Below are 9,231 nucleotides of genomic sequence, written 5' to 3'. Positions count from 1 at the left end.
AGGGGCCATGTGGGGGGCTAGGGTTGGCACTCAGGAGGTCTCAGGCAGACCAGCTGAGATTAGGTGCACACACGCGGGGATGCAAGATAGCAGCTAGAGCCTGACATTTGTTTTCATCTGTCAGCAATTTCTGCCCACCTTCTTTATTGGTCAGTAAATAAGAGACAAGGACCAAAAATTATGTCAGCCGAGTGTGTAAAGATGTGGCAGGGCCCCCCCAAACACAGGCTTTTCAGAATCAAGAATTAGAATTCTGGGCCCCAAATTGAAGTCCAATGGTTCTGGATGATGTGAGGTTAAGTAGAAATCTGACACGGTGAGACCTGCAGTTAGTGTAATGGCTATGTGGTTTGCATCCTGGACCCGGTGGCTTAAAACTCACGCCAGGCACGTGTGCGTGCGTGCCCAAGATCCCGAGAGGAGAATGGAGGAGAAGGGATTGCAGCGTGGCCACCCGCCTGGAGGGTGATTTCTCGCTTTCTATCTCTCTGTCTCTCTCTGTCTTCCTGGTGAGCACATGCGCCCTATAGCAAAAACCTCTCCCAAAAAAAAAGAAAAAGAAAAAAAGAAATCTGACATGGCACCAGTGTGTACCCCCTCTTAGCTAGCTGCTCCTGTGTGCCATGTGCAGATGTGTTGCCTGGCAACCTCCATCCAAGGACAGACACAGTATAACACCTGGGGGCAGACTGTCTCTTCCCTTGGGTCTCCCCATAAAAGGGTCACATGCTTTCCCCTCTGTCTCTCAGATTGAAGGATGGTGCCAAGGATGCCATAGAAGCACTGGGAAGTAAAGAAATCAGGAACATGAAGTTCCGGTCAAGCTGGGTGTTTGTTGCAGCAAAAGGCTTTGAACTTCCCTCAGGAATCCAGAGAGAAAAGGTGAGTGGTTTTCAGATGTCCCTTCCCAAAGATGATTAGTATAGTAACCGCTGTGATGTGAAAAGGTCAGCAGTTGATTATAACGTCTTGTCTATAAGCATGAGATGTTCGTAAACATTAGATCAGCATTAGATCTTAACCGAAGTTTCCAACTTCTCAAATCTCTTTAATAGTAGGACGTTCCAAATGGACTAGCAGTATTGGGTTTCTATCACTCTGCAGCCTTGGGGTCTGCTAGGACCCTCTCTCCTCGGTCAGAAGGTTAACCTCACAGTGTCCCTGTTCCAGGCTTGCAGGGGTGCTTGCTGCTAAGATGGTCAAGAAGATTAACTGAGGGGCTGGCAGATGGCGTGGTAGTTAAGGATGCTGGACTCCTACATGCCAGCCATGGTTCAAGTCTCAGACTTGATGGCTTCCTTTTCACTTTCTCTCTCTCTCTCTCTCTCTCTCTCTTGCTTTGTCTCTCCCTCTCTCTGCCTCTGCCTCTCTCTCTCTCTCTTTCTCTCCCTCCCTTCCTCCTTCCCTCCCTCCCCCAGCTGGTCAAGTTAAAATAAATAAATGAAGTTAAATAAAATAATCAAATTTTTAAAAAAGAGAATGAACTGAGACAGTGCAGGCAATATATTCAGAACAGGGCAGCATTAAGAAACACTCCCTCCATGCAGCTTTCATCACTGTTACTGTGGTAGAACATGCTGCGTCATTAGCTACAAGTCCCTCTCACAATGTTCATTTGTCAAAGAAAAGTAAAGAACAAAAGAATAACGTTCTAATGTATTAACTGCTGAGTCTCCTGTGAAGAGTCTGACTGAGGGTTTGCAAAATGCTGCAGGAGTTGCAGGCCGAGAGTTTGAGGCTGACACTTCTGGCAAAGAGCACACCAGCATCTGTCAGAGTTCTCCTGCTGACATAGGAGGGAGTTGTTCATGACAGCCCTGGACAAGCCCTGCCAAGAGGGAGACCTCTGTAATAGACCTTGTGAGGAAATGGGCCTCCTTTCCACTGAGCTGGAAAGTGCAAGAGGGTAGAGGTAGACTTACCTCAGAGTGAATGACTGGTCACTCCGATATCAGGCTGGGATGTTGGTCCTGGGCCCCCTCATGCTCTCCGATGTGGTTGCAGGGTCAGGAAGGAAGACACAAACAGAGCAGCCGGTGTCAGCTTGTAGTCCTGCTCTCCCAGGTGGAGGAGAAGGGGATTGGATAAGGAGCAATGTCAATGTAGACAACAAAACTAGGTAGCTGACTGTCTTCCAGGAGCCCTAGGCTCTAGTGATACCCTCTGTTCCTAAACTCCAGGATCATGGCCGTCAAGCTTGCACATAAAAGGCCTGTGCTCATGACTCCCTGTTCTGACCATCCCTGCAGAACATGCAGAGATGTGTTGAGGGACCCTGGCCAGGAGTACTCATTACTTATGAGTGTGTCTGGACACTTTGGTGCATAGTCGAGACCTCATGGGTTTGTCCTAATGCATGAAGCATTTCCCTGAGCTCTGCTCAGTGGCTCCCTGGGCCCCCCCCCTCACTCCCCCGCCCCCAGAACCAGTGCAGGTTGAGGCAAACTAGACACACAATTGGGGGACAGATTTGGGCTTCCCAGGGGGACAAGTGTGACTTTGAGCAAGTCACTGGCCTCAGGGCCCAGCGACCATACTCTGGTATACACCCCTTTCCCCTGAACTTCCCCCAGTCTGACTCTGGGAGTGAAGACAGATCCCTTTCTTCTAGGTGGTCCCTACCACAGCCTGGCACCCCGTGGCCATCCAGCCTTTATCCTCCCAACTGTGCTCTTGAAAAAGTTGTATGATCCTCTGTGCCTCCAAGTTGTCACCCATGAGAAAGAAGTAAAGGCAGTACCCAGAACAGAGGGAGCCCTGAAGTTTGAGACAGACACACATGAGGCTCAGCAAGAAGCTGTGCAGAGAGTCCTGTAATCAGAGCACCCGGGCCTTCCAGGGTCCTTCCTCACTCACCACCCTAAACACAGATTCCGCCGCATAGCTTCGGCAGACACGCCCAGACCCAATGCAGGCTAGTCCAACCAAATTCTCAGAGCTGGGGCCTGGCCTGGTAATTCTGATACACAGGGAAGGTCAGATCCATTTCAGAGGTTTTCCTGAAAAAACAGAGGCAGTGCTTGCATATGTTCATCTGAAACTTCCCCTCCAACATCTTCTAGCATCTCTGCTCTCGCCTCAGGCTTCTTACCCCATTCTTTCCTCTGCCCACTCTCCTCCTCCTTTCTCCAGTCTCCTGCAGTATCTCCAAGTGCCTGCTCCTGTCACCTCCCCAGCTCCCAGGTTATTTAACCAGCAAGAGTGGTGATGAGCAGCAGGCAGTGCTGGCAGCTGGGGCATTCTGCCACACAGGGAATCTTGTTATTATTGCCAAAATGGTTATTCTCCCTCCAGCTTATTATATCAGAAAAACTGGGGAATGACTCTTACTCTTTTTTTTTTTTTTTTTTTTTTGCTTTTGCCATAGGGCACATGTGTTCACTGAGAGAGAGAGAGATAGAGAGAGAATAAGTGAGAGATCACCCCTTAGGGAGGATGGCCATGCTGCAGTCCCTTCTCTTCCATTCTCCTCCGTGATTTTGGGCACACATGCACACACTCCTATTGTGATATTCAAGCCACCAGATCCAGGATTCAAACCACAGTTGGCTATGTGGGAGTCCAATGCCTTAACCATCACGTCACATGCTGGCCCAAGGCTTGTTATTTTTAACTCAGATGTTAACACCTCAATAAACAACAGACAGCTTCTCTATTAATGTTAAGGTAAAACATAGAACAAAACATCATTTGAATTGCAAAAGGGTCTGCTTTTTGGCGTGAAAGAAAGTTTCTGGAAGGGAAGAATAAAGAAAAGCCTGAGTATCAAAGCTCTGTGGTGAGGGGCCAGCAGGTGGCATAGTGGTTAAGGCACTGGACTCTTATGTGGTCAACTGAGGTCCAAGTCCCAGACCCAGTGGCTTAAAACTCAAGCTGGGTGCATATATCTGCATGCCCCAAATCCCAAGATAAGAATGGAAGAAAAGGGATTGCAGCATAGCCATCTCCCCGGGGTGGGGTAGGTATCATTTCTCACTTTCTGTCTGTCTGCCTCTCTCTATCTCTACAGCGAGTGCATGTGCCTTATAGCAAAAATCTCTAAACAAAACAAACAAAACTTTTGTGCTGAGCCTGGAGAATGGGCATGATTTGAAACCATGGCTCCCAAGGAATTTTAGAAGGTTGCCTGTCTTATCTATGTGTATCAGTTGACAGTTATTCTCCAAGTTACTACACAAGTTCAGAGACTAGACCTGACCCAACATGCACTTTTGTAAGAGTTATTGGCTTTGCTGTGATTTGGGGGCACTAAAGAATGTTTGCTCAAATGCTGACGGTTGATGTGGTAGCAGGGCTTCCAAACTGCTCTTATGGAGAGCTTAGAACAGGCGTCAGTGAAGGAATCATTAAATTTTTTTTTTTTTATATTTTGATTTACATGCTCTAGATTTCCCCGAAGGCTGTGTATCTCTATTGGGAGGGTCTCCCAAGTCCCCACTGTTTTTCCAGCCTCCTCTTCACATCCATTTCCTCTTCTCTTCTTAGTCAGCTTCCTATGCCCAACACAGGCATTATTCCCATGTTCAGGCCTTCTGTGGCCACTGCCTACTGGATTGAGTCCTGAAATAAAAAAACCTTAAGGACAATTCTGGATAATTCCCTGTTTTGTTTGTTTGTTTGTTTAAATTTATTTCTTCCATGAGACAGAGGGAGAACCCCAACAGGGCCCTCACACTGTGATCCACTCCCAATCCCAACCAGCCAGTATCACTGAGCATGGTATGTACAGGGAGGCCTCAGGATGCAAACCTAGGACCTTCCCAAGGGGGCCTAACATCATGGAGTGTTGCATTACTACTGCACCACTAAGGCTGGCCAACTCCCTGGAATTAGAAGAGGACAAGAATCTGAATCCCATAGCCTGAGAAATAAATGCCGATAGAATTCTTTGAAGTAGGAGTAGCCTGGGTTTTGATCTAGACTCTGTTAGCCTTAGCTCTGTAACCTGAAGACCAGTATTTCATATGCCTGAGCCCACACCACACGAGGCTGTGTCACTGTCATCACCTCCAGTATGGCCCTTCTTGTTTCTGGTGACCCGGTCTGGAGCTCAGACCCCTGCCCCCAGCTAGCCAAATCCCTCCCAGTCTCACTTCCATGGTGTGCACATGCACTTCTCCAGCAGAACCACCTCAGCCTGCTCTTCTCTGCACACCACAGAACACTTCCATGTCTCCACATCTCCTTCCATCTAGGGTGAGTGTTTCCCAGTTTCCTTAAGGACCCAACTCAAGGCTGCTTTTTGTTTTCTGAAGCCTCTGTGTCCCCTCCCTCCCCTGCCTGTGAATACCTGTAGCACTTTGTACCTATCTTCGGGGCATGCAGTGCTTCACATCTGTGTTATTTGCTTAATCTAAGTCTTTTCATGCTTAGATTGTAGACAGGGACCACATTTTCTTTAATTCTGTGATTCCCAAAGTCTCAGTAAGAAGTAAAAGAATCAGAAATGTGGTTTTAAGAAGGGGTGTTTAACCAATGAGATTAATCCCACATAGAATACAAAGTCGATTTAACATCCAACAGAAATAAAGCAATGTAATATATAACATTAATAGAATAATAATAATAATAATAATAATAATAACCTACATGACTTTTTGAACAGGCACAGAAAAAAAAAATTGGGGGACCAGCAGGTGGCATAGTGTTAAATAAAGCACTGGACACTCCCACATGGCCAACCACAGTTCGAGTCCTGGACCTGATGGCTTGCTTTCTCACTTTGCCTCTTCCTCTCTCTCTCTGTCTGTGTCTCTCTCTGGTCAAATTAAAATAAAATGAATAAATAAATAAAATTAAATAACTAATTCTTTTTTAAAAAAAATTGACAAGGTTCAGCATCCCTACATGGTGAAAAAACACTGAACAAACTTAGAAGAGAACTTCCTTGAACTGATAAAGGAGTTCTACGAAAATCCACAACTCACATCACTTAATGGAGTAAAACAATAATTTCTCTCCAAGATCAGGAGCAAAGCAACGACGTCTGTCCGCCTGACTTCTTTCCAATATTTGAGTAAAGATTCTAACCAGGCCAGTTAGGCAAAAAATGAAATAATGATCATCCATATTAGAAAGGAAGAAGTAAAACTATTTCTACTCACAAATGACATGATTTTGTGTATAGAAAATCCTAAGGGATCCACTAAAAAACTACTTGAACTAATAAGCAAGTTTAGCAAAGTTTCAGGATGCAAAATTGATATACAAAATCAAGTATATTTATCTTTACTTAAAATGAACAATCTCAAATGAAATTCAGAAAGTAATTCTATTCTTGAAAGCACTAAAATGATGAAGATACTGTCATGAGTTGGAAAATAATTTATGCCCCAGAGTTTCATGCTTTAGAATTTGATCTTAGTGGGAGGTGACTGTATGCACCTCAAAATTTCATGTGTTGGTGCTTAGTTGTATTGCTTTTATTATAAAGGTGTTAAGTGAAAATTCCTTCATGGTGTACCAAGGTGGGTGTGATAATGCCAATGGGTGAGGCCTCCATGATTGCGTTCTCATAGGGTTTATAAGGAGAAGAAATGAGATCCAGATACCAGAGAGAGAGTGAGAGGAAGCCACAGAGATATAGACTGTGTTTTGTTAGATGTTCTGCCTTCTGTCTTGTCAAGCCATTGGTCCTCCCAGCCACTGGTACTGTGAGTTAAAATAAGCCTTTATTCTCTTAAATTCACCCAGTCTCAGGTGCTTTTAGCAATGTGATAACAGACTAAGACAGATACTTCGGAGTAAACTTAACCTAGGAGATGCAAGACTTGTACATTGAAAGCAGTAAAACAATCTCTGTGCTTCAAAGAATGTCATAAGAAAAGTGAAAAGATAGCCCATAGAAAATATTTTCATATAAAGTACTTGTATCCAGAACATGTAAAGAACTCTTACAACTCAGAAATAAAAGGACAAATATTACATTTTTTTAATGGATAAAGGATCAGAATAGATGTTTCCTCAAAGAATATGTGTAAGTGGCCAATAAGCACATGAAAAGATAATCAGAGTTGGCCCCATAGCCTCGTGGTTAAGGAAGCCAGATCTCACACGGCTGGTTATGGTTTGCACACTGGCCCTGGTGACTTGAAAAGCACACCAGATACGTGTGTGTATATCCCCAAAATCTCCATAGAAAGGAGAAATCAAGAAGAAGGGATTACAGCATGATCATGTCCCACTAGTGTGGGCTTTCTCCCTCTCTCTGTCTCCCTCAGATAAATGCACACATCTTCTAACAATTAAAATTAAAAAAAAAAAAGTCCTCAACACAGGAAATGCAAATCAAAATGACAATGAGATATCACCTAGAATGTCTATCATTTTATTTACTTACTTACTTACTTACTTACTTACTTAAATTTGTTACAAGGCCCATGTACTCACCAGAGAAAGAGGGAGAAAGAGAAAATGAGAAACCACTACCCAGGGGAGATGGCCATACAGCAATCTGCTCTCCTCAGTTCTCTTCTCAGGATGTTGGACATGCACGCATACAGCATGTTTTTCAAGCTGTCAGGTCCAGGACTTGAACTGTGCAGTTGGCTATACAGGATCCAGCAGTCTTAACCACCTAGCCACCAACTAGTCCCATCATTTTAGAAAGGACAAATAGTAAGTGTTGATGGGAGGGTAGTGAAATTACAAACTTACGCTGCTGAAGGAAAAGTAAAATGGTGTAGCTGCTTTAGGAAACATTCCGACAGTTCCTCAAAAAGTTAAACATACAGTTACTGTACAACCCAGCAGTTCCAATTGCAGATGTGTACCCAAGAGGAGGGAAACAAATTCACAAAAAAGCCTGTGCATGAATGTGGGTAGCAGTGATATTCATAATAGCCAAAAAGTGCAATCAACCCAAATGCCTAATTAATGAACTAAAAAATAAAACATGGTATAGCTACACAGTGGAATATTATTTGACCGAGTAAAGAAATGCAATTCTGATACATGCTACATCATGAACTGTGAAAACATGCTAAGTGAAAAAGAAATACAGAAGGCTACATAATATGAGATTCCATTTATGTGTCATTTCTAGAATAAGCAAATTCACAGAGACAGAAAGTAGGTTGGGGCTGCCTAGGGTGGGGAGAATGGAGTGATTGCTAGTAGGTGTATGGGTCCTCGTTTGGGTGCTAGAATGTTTCCAGGGCAGCTGTGATGATGGTCGCACATCTCTGTGAACCAGAAATCGTTGAAATTGAAGTGAAATCAATGTACACTTTGAAGGGGTGGAGTTGTAAGAATTAAATCTCAATAAAGCTGTTATGTAAAAAAAAAAATCTATGTGTAACTAGAATTCTAAAGGTAGTTGCACTTTTTTATTGAAGCATTGGGTTAACGTATTCCATTATCTGTGAGCAAATTGATGATATAGAGGAGTGCAGCCCACTCTGACGCAGAGACAAGTGCGAATCAAGGTACTTAACACATATTCAGAACAAATGACATACTCCTCCTCCTTTTAGTTGAAAACTGTAGCGGCTACTAGTCAAATTTGCATTTACAGTTAAATTTATTACAATTAAATAGACTTTGGGCCAGCCCGTGGTGGCCTAGTGGTTAAAGCATCCAGATACCATGTGGCCAGCCTCAGCAGCTAGGAAAACACACTGAGTACATGTGCATGTGTGCTGCAGATCCTCTCAGGATGGGGAAATGGACAAGGAATTGTGGAATAGCCATGCTCCATGGGGGTTGGGTACTTTCTCCCTCTTTCTCTCTATCTCACTACCTCTAGAGAGCACATGTACCCCCTGGCAATTGAAACAAATAAATTGATTTTTTTTAATTAAATAGAATCTAAAACTCAGTTCATCAGTTGCCCAAGACATATTTCATCATCAAGGTGGCTAGTGGCCACTCTGTTAGCACAGATTAAACATCCCCATCATTGCAGGAAGTTTTAGAGCAGCTTTAACACCTGGTTCAAATATTATTAAGAAACATGTTGAAAGGAAATCAAACGCCCAGCTTAAGTGGAGCGATTCTCATTCCAAGATTCTATTTGTATGACTTTGCTCCTAGTTGACACAGATGAAATGTTCGCTGATTTTATTAGTGACTAAATACTCTTTTCTTTCCCTCCCACAGATTAACCACTCTGATAATAAGAAGAACAGGTATTCTGGCTGGCCTGCAGAGATACAGATAGAAGGCTGCATACTGAAAGAGCTCAGCTAGCATTGCACGGTCCCTAATAAATGCGTTTTGTATAGACAAACA

The 9,231-nt window shown here is 43.8% G+C and overlaps 1 protein-coding gene across 6 annotated transcripts in view; it reads left to right on the top strand.

Moving 5' to 3' along the window:
- FAM3B (FAM3 metabolism regulating signaling molecule B) overlaps positions 1-9,231 on the top strand; it is an 82,350-nt gene extending 73,119 nt beyond the window's left edge. For all 6 annotated transcript variants that reach the window (XM_027774904.1, XM_027774906.1, XM_027774902.1 and 3 more), the window contains 2 exons: positions 750-882; positions 9,100-9,231. In XM_027774904.1, the coding sequence (XP_027630705.1) occupies positions 750-882; positions 9,100-9,189 (223 nt within the window). In that variant the 3' untranslated portion in view covers positions 9,190-9,231. The remainder of the gene's footprint in view (positions 1-749; positions 883-9,099) is intronic.

This window comes from Tupaia chinensis, unplaced genomic scaffold (assembly GCF_000334495.1).
Source record: "Tupaia chinensis unplaced genomic scaffold, TupChi_1.0 Scaffold000492_1, whole genome shotgun sequence".
Classification (NCBI taxonomy): domain Eukaryota; kingdom Metazoa; phylum Chordata; class Mammalia; order Scandentia; family Tupaiidae; genus Tupaia; species Tupaia belangeri.
The sequence above is the reverse complement of the archived record's forward strand: the minus strand, read 5'-3'. Positions and strand labels throughout refer to the sequence as shown.